The sequence below is a fragment of the Microtus ochrogaster genome, chromosome 8 (genome assembly GCF_000317375.1).
Source record: "Microtus ochrogaster isolate Prairie Vole_2 chromosome 8, MicOch1.0, whole genome shotgun sequence".
NCBI lineage: Eukaryota > Metazoa > Chordata > Mammalia > Rodentia > Cricetidae > Microtus > Microtus ochrogaster.
Window position 1 is genome coordinate 65,686,073 of NC_022015.1, and position 14,226 is coordinate 65,700,298.

General features: G+C 44.4%; 1 protein-coding gene across 1 annotated transcript in view; it reads left to right on the forward strand.

Moving 5' to 3' along the window:
• The first annotated feature begins 9,182 nt into the window (after positions 1-9,182).
• Positions 9,183-14,226, forward strand: part of Exoc6 (exocyst complex component 6) — a 151,189-nt gene continuing 146,145 nt past the window's right edge. Inside the window, exon 1 of the mRNA XM_005352193.3 lies at positions 9,183-9,283. Coding sequence (XP_005352250.2) covers positions 9,198-9,283 — 86 coding nt within the window. The 5' untranslated portion in view covers positions 9,183-9,197. The remainder of the gene's footprint in view (positions 9,284-14,226) is intronic.

Sequence of the window (14,226 nt, forward strand, 5' to 3'; positions counted from 1 at the left end):
TGTTCTGACCTCTGTGCTGATTGCTATTGTGATTGTTGGTGTTGTTATTATTACTAAGACAAGGCTTCACGTACCTCAGGCTCTCCTTTAACTCTTTGTTTGTTTGTTTCTTTGAGACAGGGTTTCTCTGTGTAACAGCTGTGACTGTCCTGGAACTTACTCTGTAGACCAGACTGGCCTCGAACTCACAGAGATCTGCCCGCCTCTGCCTCTGGAGTGCTGGGATTAAAGGTGTGTGCCATCGCCCAGCTTTAAACTCTTTCTGTAGCTCAAGAATGAGCTTGAATTTCTGATCCTCCTGCCTCCACACTCCTGAACAGTGTCACCACACTGGGTTTATGCATTGTTGAGAGTCAAACTAATATGAGCACAGGCTAGACCCATCCACCAAGCACAGGCTAGACCTGTCCACCAAGCACAGGCTAGACCTGTCCACCAAGCACAGGCTAGACCCGTCCACCAAGCACAGGCTAGACCCGTCCACCAAGAGAGCTACACTCCCAGTCTGTCATTTTGCCCAGGTGAGTCTGGAACTCTTGTCAAACTGCTGGCCTCTGTGTCTCTAGGGCCAGGATTACAGGGGCTCTCCGTGCTATGCTGATTGCAGCTAAGGCTGCAGTGACTACAGAAGAGAAGGGGAGGTGGTCTGAGATGTTATTCCCCCCGCCCCACCCAGACAGGGTTTCTCTGTGTATAGCACTGGCTATCCTGGAATTGGCCTCAAACTCAGAGATCTGTCTGCCTCTGCCCCCTGAGTGCCGGGATTAGAACATGCCACCACTGCCCTGCCCTGAAATGTTATTCTTTAAGGAAGTCTCCTATGTGCTTCCAAGACTGGCTAGGCCAGTCCTTTGAGCTCCTTTAGAAGTGCTGGGGAGTCTCTCATAGCCCTGACCATGTGGCATAAAACAACATGGCTCCCAGAAAGGACCGAAAGTTCCCAGAGAAAAAGAAGTTATTAATGTCTAACTGTCCCCAGGTAGATATTTGCTAATGGAAATAATGAATGTTCTCAGGTTTTAGTTAAACTAAGGGACTTTATATTTCTCCCTTCTAAATATTGTTAGGTTAGAGTTTTCTTTCTTTACTAGCCGTTGTCTCTGCTTCTTAGAGAATCGGAATAGTGACTAAAGCGGTGTAGTGGCGCACACCTTTAATCCCAGCACTCAGGAGCAGAGGCAGGTGGATCTCTGTGAGTTCAAGGCCAACTAGGTCTACAGAGTGAGTTCCAGGAGTGCCAGGGTTGTCCTGTCTTGGAAAAAAAAATAGTGATGAAAATAATTTCTGAAGCCATTTCTTCCACTTATTGACTCAGCAGCCTGGGGCAGTTACCCTGTTTCTCTCTGTTCATTATTTTAAATGCTCTGAAATGAAGTTAGTAATCTCTACCTCTTGGCGCTAGAGAGATGGCTCAGCAGTTAAGAGCACTTACTGCTTCTGCAGAGGACCGAGATTCGGTGACACATGGCGGTGGCTCACAGCCACCTGTAACTTCAGGTCCAGGGGAACCCAGTGCCCCCTTCTGACCTCTGTGGGCACCAGACACACATGTGCTGCCCTTCCATACGTGTAGAGAAAATTACTCATGCACACAGAATAAATAAATCTAAAAACAAATTTATTTAAACAAAAGAATGATCCCACTATTAAAAACAAAACAAAGCAAAACAGCAACACAACCCTAAGATTTTAGGGAAAGTGTGCTCAGATGTTTACATAGGTTTGTATGTGGTGGTTGGTGACTATTTGGATAGAAGACAATAAAAGCAAGTAGGGGTGCAAATACTTGATGTCTCTGAAGAAGTAAAGAGACTGAAGGAAGGAGGAGGTGGAGAGGTGTGGTTATCAACTAGACCAGCTTTTGAAATGATTCTGGCCCAGGGGAGCTTGCTTGTTAGGCAGGGGAGATGCCAGGTAGGCTTCCGAGGGCCCATCTGGCACGTGTTCATGTTATTAGAAGTTCATATGCTAGCCAGGTGGTGGTGCATACCATCAATTCCAGTACGAAGGAGGCAGAGGCAGGCAGATCTCCGTGAGTTCGAGGCCAGCCTGGTCTACAGAGTGAGTTCCAGGACAACAGGGGTTGTTTGAAACTCTCTCTCAAAAAACAAAACAAAACAAAAATTTCATAAGCTGAGTTTTATGGGGAGGAAGTAGGGAACAGCAGGGCACATGCTAAGCAGAGGTCCGTGTGTCAGGGTGGGGTGTCCGGGGCATGGTGTGGCAGCATGTTAGAGGTCAGAGGTGATGCTTTGTGACATATGAACAGCTGCTGTTAGCTGTAGCATGGCCCCATCCTTAAAGCTAGACCATATACCCTCAACCAAGTGAGCCTAGAAAAGTAAATCGCACGAGCTGAAAGTCATTCTCGATTCAGGACTCTAGAACCTTACTTGTTCTAGATTTTCTTGACTTTTTTTCCCTTGATAGGCCCTCTGGACAGCTGGATTTAAAACCTTTCACTGGGCCCTTCTGAAGGGACCTTGTCATTTCTTACTGTTTTAGGCCTCTGTTAGCTCCTTCAGTAATGATCCAAAGTATCCCAATCTTAGCCAAGTAGTATATCATATTTTCAGGTATTTGGTATATTTTAATCCCATTGTATATGGTATTGATTTTGTATTTCATTTCTTAATTACCACCAATACACAAACATATATTTAAAATTTACCTAAAAATCTTCCCGTTTTCATTTATTATTTGTGTCTCTATTTTTTTTAATATAGAGAACCATTTGTATATGGTTCTCTCAATGTCATTTTTTATTACAATTCCACGTCGTTTACTGCCTTGCCATGTTGTGCCGGGACAGTTTGGAATAGAACTAGGGATTATTGTTTCCATGAACAGAGAAGCTAATGTTTGGTGTTTCTTCTGCAAACGTCATCACCAGGCTTTTGCACAGACTTGTAAAGTGGCTGTTTCTATTTTTTTTAATGGAATCATAAAATCATATAAAGATCAGAATTATACAGAATGAAGCTCAGATTCCACAAGACCAAGTAGAACTGAATGCCAGGTGATACTTGCTAAAGCTGGGCCTCCTTTGGGGACCCCCTCTTCTTTCTGGGACACCCTCGCTTTGTCCCCAGTCCCTAGATGTTCCCTAAAGGCTACAAACTCTAGGTGCAGCACCCGTGCCCGTGGAACCATGACAGCACTGGAGTCTAGAACTGATGGGAACCAAAGGCCAATGGGATTTCATTCGAAAAACCTTTCTTTCTTTCTTTTTCTTTTTTTTAAGCTAATTTTTAGATCCTTCCAGAGGGTCTAGGAGAGCTCCTAGCTGTTTAACAGGACAGAAGCTTAGTTTCAGAGAAGAAAGAAAAAATCCAAAGCAGTCCCAGGAACAGACACGGGACAAGAGCCTCACACCCTGATCATAGGACCACTTCAGCTTCCCTCAAGAACCAGGCTTCATCCTAGGAAGCAGCGAGTCTGGTCTGTAGCTAGGAGGAGAGATCGAAGGTGGAGACAGGGTCTCACTGAGCATACAAACTGTGCTTAAGGGCAGGTCCTGTTGTCCAGAGAGAGGTGACCAGCACACAAAGGCTCCGTGGTGTTTTTGCAGGGGTTTTGTCTCACAATGCTTTGTCTGGGCGTTTTTCTTTTTTACCATATAGATCTTTTGCTTATATATTTTGGTTTTAACTTCGCATTTTTAGGGGATTTCTATGTGTGCATCTGTTTGTATATTTTTCTTCTCATTTCTTCTTTTTCTCTGGTTCTCACGCTCTCTCCCTCTCTCCCCCATTGTGTTTTGTCCTAGTCTATTTTTCTTGGTTTTGCTTTTGTCTGTTTGCCTGTTTGTTTTCTAACGAGAGAGAGAGAAAGGGTCTGTGGATTTGGGTGTTTGGGTGGGTGGGGAGATGGGGGAAGATCTGGAAGGGTTGGGGAAGGGAAAATCATGATCAGAATACGTTGTGTGGAGAGAATCTATTTTCAATAAAAATTTAAAATTTTAGAACTATCTATAAATGCTGAGGCTGGAGAGATGGTTCAGTGGTTAAGAACAGGGACTGCTCTTTGAAACGTTCTGAGTTCAATTCCCAGCAACCACATGGTGGCTTACAGCCATCTGTAATGGGATCCAATGCCCTCTTCTGGTGTGCAGGTGGGTGTTCAGGCAGACAAAGCATTCATATACATAAAAATATAAACAAATAAGCCTTTGAAAATTCTTTTAAAAAAAGAATGAAAAAGAAATTGCAAGTGTTGATGGCACACACCTTTAATCCCAGCACTGGGGAGGCCAGCCTGGTCCAGGATGACTAGAGCTACAAAGAGAAACCCTGTCTCCAAAAACCAAAACGAAAGAAAGAAAGAAAGAAAGAAAGAAAGAAAGAAAGGAAGGAAGGAAGGAAGGAAGGAAGAAAGAAAGAAAGAAAGAAAGAAAGAAAGAAAGAAAGAAAGAAAGGAAGAAAGAGAAAATGCAATGAACAGTTATGGATGTCTTGGAATATGGCTGCTGAAAACTTTCTATTTTCTCCCTTTCCTTTCCTTATTTGGTGAATTTGACATCAGGGCATCACCCACCTAGGAGATTGTTTTTCTGACTGACTTGTGGAAGGAGAGCCTCTCCTATTGTTTGAGTGTGTGTGTGTGTGTGTGTGTGTGTGTGTGTGTACATGGGCGTGCACTGGCAGGAAGCGAACTCAAAGAAAGTTCTAAATAAAAGGAAGATGCCAACTGAGCTGGTGGAAACAGGAAGTCATTGCTTGTGTCTTAAGAGTGGAGGAAAGTAAAAGGCTGAGCAAACATTCACTTTACAGAGTGGGAGGAGCAGCGGAAGGGAGTGGAGACGGAGGGGAGGGATGGTGGGGGGTGAGCCAGCCACTGGCTTAGAAGATCATGGCTCTTCTGGTGGGGCTGGCTGTTCTGGAAGAGCAGGCCAGGGTTGCCCATAGTCATAATTGGTAATAACAGTGGTTACTACAGTATAGTGGTCTATTAAATGAACTGCGTGACATTGTTTCCCTAAGTACTCTATTTAAATCAATAGGATTCTATATTAAGGACCTGTGTGTCCTAAAAATTCCTTCTAGAAAATGTAGCAAAGTGTAACAACCAAATGAAGGGCATGTGACTTTTCATTGTTTCTTCTTAGAACTCTTCTGTACTGTTGAAAATGTCAGGTAATTGTTTTTTAGACTAGATCTTGCTACATAATCAAGCTGGTCTCAGACTTCTGCTTCTGCCTTCCAAGTTCTGGGGTCCAGGCCTGACCCATCGGGGCTGGTCAAAACCAAAATTCTGCCTATGCTTGGGAGAAGTGATTTTCAAATCATGTGCTATGTAAGGCAGGATCTGTCCACTCAGGTCTTTGTAGGTGGCATTACCCATGTAGTTCATCTTTGATATTTGATCTATTGTGCCCATGAATCATAAGAGTGGCTTCTTGTCTTATGCATTTTCAGGTTTTAATACATTTCATTTGAAGTTATCAGATGTTTGCATCATTTAGATCAACCCTTTGCTACAGAGCAAGAGTAACTTCTAGGTTTGACGTTCATTCATTCGGTGGGCATTTCCTGAGCATCTAAAAAGGGTAGACAAATATAAATCCAACAATAGCCTGTTCATAAATAGTCTATAATCTGGTTCAGGTTAAAAGCCTTGCCTATAGATGACATTGACAGATGATAGGGGCATTGTTTTCTGTGAAATCTCTGGAGGACACTATTACAGCAGGCTATGCGTGCTATAGGCCAGACGGTGGTAAGCACATTCTGTTTGTCCTGCTGTGGAGGGAAATCAGGACTGGGTTGGAGCTATTGGTGGTGTTGGGGAAAGCACTGCATCAGGTTGCTATTGCTGGTCATCCCCCTGTGACTGAGGACAATTCAGTTTTACTCTCGTGGGTCTGGCTGATCCAGTCTGGGTCTGTGTGGGCAGCTTCCACGATGTGGAAGGTGGGGAGGGCTCTATGGCATGTATCGAGAGGTATTTTTCTCAGATGACTGAAAAGATTCAAGAGGGCTAACTGAGAAATATGGGAGGTTTGGGGGCTGGAGAGGTGGCTCAGCAGTTGACAGCACTTGCTGTTCTTCCAAAGGTCTCAAGTTCCACTCCTAGAACCTTCAAGGTGGCTCACAACCATTCTTACTCCAGTTCCAGGGGATCCAATGCTCTCTCCTGGCTTCCATAGGTCTGGTCATGCACGTAGTGCACAGATAAACATGCAGGTGAAAAACCCATACACATAAATAACGAAATAAGTGAGGCCTCATAAAACCTAAACTCAGGACTCAGTGTTTCTGTCATTGTCATTGGCCAGCAGAAGTCACCAATTGTCCAGGAGTAGAAATAGTACCTGCAGTGAGATCCTGACCCTCGTATGCATGAGGTCAGGAGTGGCAACTTGCTACAATCTGTGGTAAATGCTTCATGAGTATAGCATGTGCTGGTTTTTGTTTTAGTTAGGTTTTTAAAAATGTATTCTCTCGGGGCTGGAGAGATGGCTCAGTGGTTAAGAGCATCGCCTGCTCTTCCAAAGGTTCTGAGTTCAATTCCCAGCAACCACATGGTGGCTCACAACCATCTGTAAAGAGGTTTGGTGCCCTCTTCTGGCCTGCAGGCATACACACAACAGAATGTTGTATACATAATAAATAAATAAATATCTTTAAAAAAAATGTATTCTCTCATACACTACATCCCGATTGGCGTTTTCCCTTTCTGTATTCCTCCCGATCCCCACCACTACCTCCTTTCTCCCATTTCTCTTCAGAAAAGAGCAGCCAGGGATAGCATCTGAACATGGCATAATAAGATGCAATAAGACTTGGCACAAGTCTTCATAGCAAAGCTGGATGAGAGAGCCCAATAGGAGGAAAAGGGTTCCAAGAGCAGGCAAAAGAGTCAGAGACACCCCCACTCCCACTGTTAGGAATCTCACAACAAAACTCCAAGCTAGCAACCATAACATGTATGCAGAGGACCTAGTACAGACCCGAGCAGGTTCAGTGATTGCTGGTTCAGTCTCTGTGAGGCCCAAGGAACCTTACTTAGTTGATTTCTCCTTGTGTCCTCAGCTCCTCCAATCTTTCTACAATCTTTCCTCCCCCTCTCCTGTGGGGTTCCCCGAGATCCACGTAATATTTGGCTGTGGGTCTCTGCATCTGCTCCCATCAGCTGTCAAAAGAAGCCTCTCTGATGACAATTGGGCTAGACACCTATGATATAGTAGAATATTTGGAGTCACTTCATTGCAATTTTTTTTCCAGTTGTGTTTGGTTCTACTCTAGGTCTTTAGGCCATCCAGTTTCTGGTTCCTGGCCATCTAGGCAGTGTCCGGCATGGACTCCCTTGTGTAGCATGGGTCTCAAGTCACTAGGTGTCCAGTCTCACAAGGTCTGAGCCACCATTGCCCCCAACACATCTTGCAGGCAGGATAGGTTGTAGGTTGAAGGTTTGTGGTTGGGTTGAAGTCCCAGTCCCACCACTGGGAGCCTGGCCTGGTTACAGAAGAAGGCTGGTTCATGTTCCATATCCTCCATTGCTAGGAGTCCTCGCTAGGGTCACCCTCATAGGCACCAGGAAGTTCCCACCACATAGCTTTCCATTACTTAGGGTTTCTATTGCTGTGATAAGGCACCATGAACAAAAGCAACTGTGGAGGTGTCATTTCTGATTACACTCAGACCACTCTCCATCACTGAGGGAAGTCCAGGCCAGAGCCCAAGGCTGGAACCTAGAGGCAGAAACTAAAGTAGAGGCCATGGAGGGGTGCTGCTTACTGACTTGCTCCCCATGGCTTTGCTCAGCCTGCTTCCTTACACAACCAAGACCACGTGCCTAAGGGTGGTACTGCCCACTGTGTGCTAGGTCCTCCCATATTAATCATTAATCAAGAAAACGCTCTGTAGGTATATAGGACATTCTTGTGGAGGCATTTTTCTCAACTGAGGTTCTTTTTTTCCCAAATGACTCTAGTTTGGGTCAAGTTGACATAAAACTAACCAGGATAACTATTATGCTTATTTTTTTTTTTACGAGAAAGAACTTTAGTTTTTCAGAGCAATTAAAGTATTACAAAATTTAAAACTGATAGCTTCATATGGGAAAATGTCACTCTCCAGCTCTTTAAATGCCCACCTTCTGCAAGCTGGAGGCGAAACCTGGAGTTGGGGGACGATCAAGTACGAAGGTCTGTGTAGCCCTTCAGATCTACGTTGGTTACGCTTTCCCTGGGTATTTTTTTTTTTTGATTATTTTTTTTTTTTTGAGACAGGGTTTCTCCGTAGCTTTTGGTTCCTGTCCTGGAACTAGCTCTTGTAGACCAGGCTGGTCTCGAACTCACAGAGATCCGCCTGCCTCTGCCTCCCGAGTGCTGGGATTAAAGGCGTGCGCCACCACCGCCCGGCTTCCCTGGGTATTTTTTAATATCTCGTCCCAGCTCTCTTTCTCCCTCTCTGTGACAGCCAGCCTCCTAAAAATCTTGGCATCTTCACGTTCTTTATTCTCCTTATTGAAGGTAATTCTGCAGAGAGGATCCGGCCCACTCACCCACAGTGGGGAGTAAGCGTAGGAGCAGAATTAAGATCTAGGCACCTCTAGGAGCATCTGCCCTGGAACGTGAGGGCAAAGAGCCAATACCGCTAGAAGGGAGACAATTAGCATGCAGAGAGTAGAGTAGGGAAGGGCCAAGGAACTATCCCAGAGACCCCCACATCACATTTCCTGGGATATCACCTTCTTCCTAGACAAGTTGCCTCCTGGGGTTCATCAGCAAGGGCAGAGTTTTCATGAATAGCGTGAAATTTGCACTATACATGTTAGCATAAATATTATTGTATTGCAAATAAAACTATCAGCATAAGTAAAATTAAAACAGAGGCCACAGTAGATCAAGTGGATATGATTATCTGATTCCGTCTCAGAGTGGCTGTCTGTGAGAACTAAGAGAGTAAAGAGAGCCGGCAGTAGGCAGGAGCTTTCTGAACTGTGTCAAGGTTAAGAATAAGTAAAATGTTGTAAGTAGAGACGAGACAGTAACAGCTGTGCAGCATTCTCGGAAGCAAGGACGCTGATAGCATGAGGGCAGACAGAGAGCTTGCTTTTCGTCGCTTTTTTTTTTGGGTGACCAGAGAAGACTTACGATTGGAGAGAAAACATCATTTGTTGTATCGAATACAATCATCCTCATATAAAATCGAATGGCTGCTGCAGCTGGGACATCGGGGGCATGCGGGATCATGTTAGAAGAAGACACAGAGCAAGCCTATGAGAACGTCCTGGCTGAGATACAGTCTTTTGAGCTCCCCATTGAAGCTACTTTAAGGTAGGATGCCTTTATATTTTGCAGTTTATTTATTTTAACTTCATTTCTCTCTTTTCCTTTTTTGTTTTTGGTATCCTGAGACAATTTTACTCCATAGCCTAAGCTGACCTCAAATTCACAGCTATCCTTTTGCCTCAGCCTCTTGAATCCTAGGATTACAAACGTGCACAACTCGGTTTTAAATTCTATAGGTTTTTAGTGAATCTAAAATGATCTGTGTATACCTTCCTTGCCCCCTCTCTTTGTTTTGACTTTTAACAGCCCCCGGTTGTCCTGGAACTCGCTTTGTAGACCAAGCTGGACTGGATCTCACAGAGATCCACCTGCCTCTGTCTCCCAAGTGCCAGGATTAAACATGTGTGCCACTACACCCGGCTTCTTGTATACTTTTAAAAGATAACAGAATAAAAATACTTTTGAAAAACAATCATAGTTCTTTAGATACTTAATATCGAAGTTTTCATATTTCTTTGAGATATTGTAAGACTTAATCTACCTTTTTTCCTTTGTATTGTGTTTGTTTCCTGATCCACGATCACAAAACTAAAATTGTGAGACTTCGAAGTGATCCAAGATCATCTCCTAATAGATACTCCATTTCTGTTCAGCTCTTTTCTCTACAATATCTTGGTGAAAAAGGAGCAGAAACATTAGACATAGCAATGGAATCGGCTTATATCTGGGTTACAGAAACAACACAGGAGAATGCTTGTTTGGTATTGTTCTCTTGAGCGGCCTCTTAGCTAAATGCTTCTTATTTCCATGTGAGACCTAAAAATAGCCCCTTTGGTAATATGGGCAGTCACTTGCACAGCTCAGGCCTGGATTAAGATGAAAAACCACGTCTCTGTGTCAGGAGGGTAGCTTTAAACAGTTCATCCTCTCGGACTGCCCGTCTGTGTAGGGCATTCGTCAGTGTGGGGAACAAGATGCCAACCGCTGCATGTGGCAGCGACGGGAGGTGGTTATGTGTTGACTGACGGTTAGGGAGTAAGAGCGAGGACATTTCCAGTGTCTTTACTCTCAGAGAGTCTACTGCTTAAGCTTGCATTCATTTCTGCTGGTTGTTTACATTTTATTTTGCACCACATAGTCTGAACCTCTTTAAAGAGTTCGGGACAAGGAGCTGGAGAGATGGTTCAGAGGTTAAGAGCATTGCCTGCTCTTCCAAAGGTCCTGAGTTCAATTCCCAGCAACTACATGATTGGCTCACAGCCATCTGTAATGGGGTCTGGTGCCCTCTTCTGGCCTGCAGGCATACACACAAACAGAATATTGTATACATACTAAATAAATAAATATTAAAAAAAAAAGAGTTCGGGACAGTGTTGGGCCCACAGAAAACCACTGTGTCTTCCTACCTGGTTTTTTGATTGGCAGCATATGGTCATATGTAGATACAAAAGAAACTTCTTTGTGTGGATTGTACTGTGGACGGTACCAGCCAGCGCCTTCTGAGTGTGTGCCTCTGCTCAGTGGCTAGTTTAGGAGTCTAAAGTGAAACAAGAAAGGGAGTCAAGGCCCCTAAACATATCCAGTTCCTATGGTCTATGCTGCCGATGCTGCTCAGAGTCCTCGACCTCCAACCACGGATCCTGTCCACTTCCTCTCTAGTATCACAGTCCCGAGCCAAATCTACAGACTATGACCAACCATCCTTGTGGGAACAAAAGAAAATAGACAGTCAAGAGAAAATGCCATTATTTCAATGGAAGAAAGAAGCAAGTCTCATCGTGGTGGTAGATGCCTATGACCCCAGCACTCAGAGGCTAAGCCTAGAGGCTCACAAGGTCCAGACCAACCTGAGCTACACAGTGAGACCCTGTATCACAAAAAAAAAAAAACCCTCAAAAATGCCAAAACAACCTAAAAATAATAACAAAAATACCTCCAAATTTAAAACAAATGCAAAAGAAAAAACAAACACTTAAGGGATGGGGGCAAAACTGGTTTCAAATTACAAGCTCTAAGGGCAGAGAGGAAGGATTTAAATGGAAGTAGATTGCCTGGGAGAGACAAAAGGTCTTGCTGTGAGGTCCTGGAATGGACAGTAGGGAAGGGCTAGGAAACTGAGATGATCAGACTAGGAATCTATGACGCCTTCCTGGGGGAAATCCCTATGCGTGGGAACTGAGGCAGGGGAATCCCTGAGAGTTATGCTACTCATTTCCTACCGTGAGGGAGACAAAGCCCAGCCCTTTGAACCAACATCCTAAACACCGTCTTCTCCATGCCTACTTTGGTTTCCAGGCAGGAGTTTGAGGTTCCCTGTTGAAGAGCAGGGTTAACAATCAGGGCCAGATGGGAAATGAAGTCCTAGCAAGGTGAATTCGGAGACCTCCTTGGCTTGGAGCTCACATGACTTCTAACAATGTCACTTAAGGATGACTCAGTGGCTCTTCTTTGCACACCAAGCCAACATTCCTGGCACACTCACTTCCCCCACCAGGTCAGATGGGAAAATGAGCCTGGTCTATCTGGAGAGTCATGAGCTGGTCCTTGAGACCAGGAAATATGCAGGCAGGAATCACAGACGACCTGTGGTCTCCTGTGCCCTGCTAAGGCTGTATTCCTCCCACGTCTTGATTTCAAGCCGTTCCCAGAGTAAGTTACTCCTCTTCCTGCTGCCCTCAATAGACCCTTGGACCAGCATCTCAGCTTCCTTTTCGGAAGATGATCAAGAACCATATGGTTCTGAGGCCTTGTGTTAATTTTCATTCTATTTGTGAAATATGGCACCATTGGCTGCTGTACTGTTTGAAGGAGAGAGAAAGAGAGAGAGAGAGAGAGAGAGAGAGAGAGAGAGAGAGAGAGAGAGAGAGAGAGAATTTGAGAGCTGAGACTCTCTGCTAGCCCCAGATTTGATTTACCTAAGAAACATCCATTACAGCTGTACAAATTGAATTGGAGAAGAAAATTCCAGGGTGGAAAAGTAGAATCTCATATTAGCCATGGTGGCAGTTAATTTTAATTATCCAGTTGACAGAATGGAGAGTCACCTGGGAAGGGAGTCTCAGTAAAGAACTATCTAGATCAGCGTGTGAGTGTCTTGATTGCCTTAATTGATGGCATGTACCCAGCCTAAAAGTGTGTGCTTCCATCCCCTGGTTTAGGGCCCTGGGCTGTATGAAAACCCAGAAAGCTAGCTGAGCACTAAGAATTCATACATTCCATTCTCTTGGTTCTTGACTGTGGGCGTGGCAAGCTGCTTCAAGCTCCTGCCACTGTAACTATCCGAAATGATACACTGTAACTTGGAGTTGTGAGCTAAGAGAACCCCTTTCTCCCAGAGTTGTTTTTCTGCTATCTTGGCAACAGAATCAAACCTACAACAGCCACAGGGCTGGTGACGGAAGAGCAAAGGGAGAGATGGAAAGGAAAATCTGCTGCCACTAGGATTGTGTTGTCCTAGCACAAGTCAGCTTTGAACACTGAGCGTCTCCTAGCCAGCAGCAATACTGGAGGGTGCAGCTCACCACCAGATGGGGCCTGGAATTGCTTTTGCTGTCCCTGTCCTTTTGTTCTGGGCACACTGTTTGCACCATGCTACATCCAGACACTTACATATATCCACAGGATTATTTTCACGCTGTCCAGGTGCCTTGATTTTTTTACTCCTGTCTCTCTATTTTGCTTAGACCCACCTGGTACTATGCCAGCTTCTCCCTCTAGGGGTCGTGATCCCCTCTGTCCACAGGACACTCGATGACTGTCTCTGGGAGGCTTAATGTCTTAGCCCTGTTGAGAAAACTTGGTGCCTATTTTTCTAAGCCTTAATAGCCCCCTCAAGCAAGGAAGTCAATAGATTTCAACTAGCATATCATTTGTGCCAATGGTTGACCGAATCATCTTGAGGATGCTCTTGGTAAACTAGCGATGGCACTATGGTTTTAGGAGAGAGCAGTTGCAACGTTTACCATCTTCACACTAGAACTTCCCGACACTAGGCCTCAACCACTGGACATTCCCTGCACGGGCCAGATGTTGCCGAGGGTTCCTTAAGCCTCCTAGGATCTTGCAGGTGTGTTGTCAGCTCTTTAGTCCAGGCTCTGACCTATGTTTGTCGCTGGAACAGAGTCTCCCTGATAAGAAAAGTCAGGACGGATTGTGGCCTTGCAAAGCCAGTGGGAGGTGGAGGGGTGGAGGAGGTGGGGGCATAGCCACAAAGGGGCCTGCAGAAGGCTGGGAAAAAATAGGAGGAAAAGGGAATTGTACAGGATGACGTACCAGAAGAAATTCTTGTAATTGTTCTGTGATAACATAATTGTTTCACACTTGTGTTCACAGACTCCCTTGGGCACATTTCCAAAACCTAAGCGTGAAACTCTACCAGTTTGAGAGCAAACAGGATACCGTGTTTCTTTGACTTGTGTGTTTTTAGGAATAAAGATAACAAATGCGATTTCAGAAAAGGAAAGAAGAGGGTTTTGTTTGTTTAAGCTTTACATTAATATATGTCCTCAAATCCTAACCTAAAAAAGTTAGCTGATTAAGTTCAACTTCAGAATGCTCTCCCTGTTTGTGTTTTCAGAAATGTAAGACTCCTACTTTATTTCATTCTGGTAAGTATGTTGTTGATGGAGGTTTTAATGGGGGCTATAGACACTCATTGCTTGTCTGATTTCAGCTTCAGTTTCTGGAACTATGAGGCAGAAAGAACAATGCAGCTTGCTGCAAGGGTGCTCAGATAATGTTTGCTTGACTCATAGCAAAAGCTTAGTGAATGCTAGGCCTTACAACTACTGTTTCCATCTGAGGTATATGTTTCAATATATACATCTATGTCACATACGCACTTTATTTATTTATTTATTTATTTATTTATTTATTTATTTATTTATTTATTTATTGGTTTTTCGAGACAGGGTTTCTCTGTGGCTTTGGAGCCTGCCCTGGAACTAGCTCTGTAGACCAGGCTGGTCTCGAACTCACAGAGATCTGCC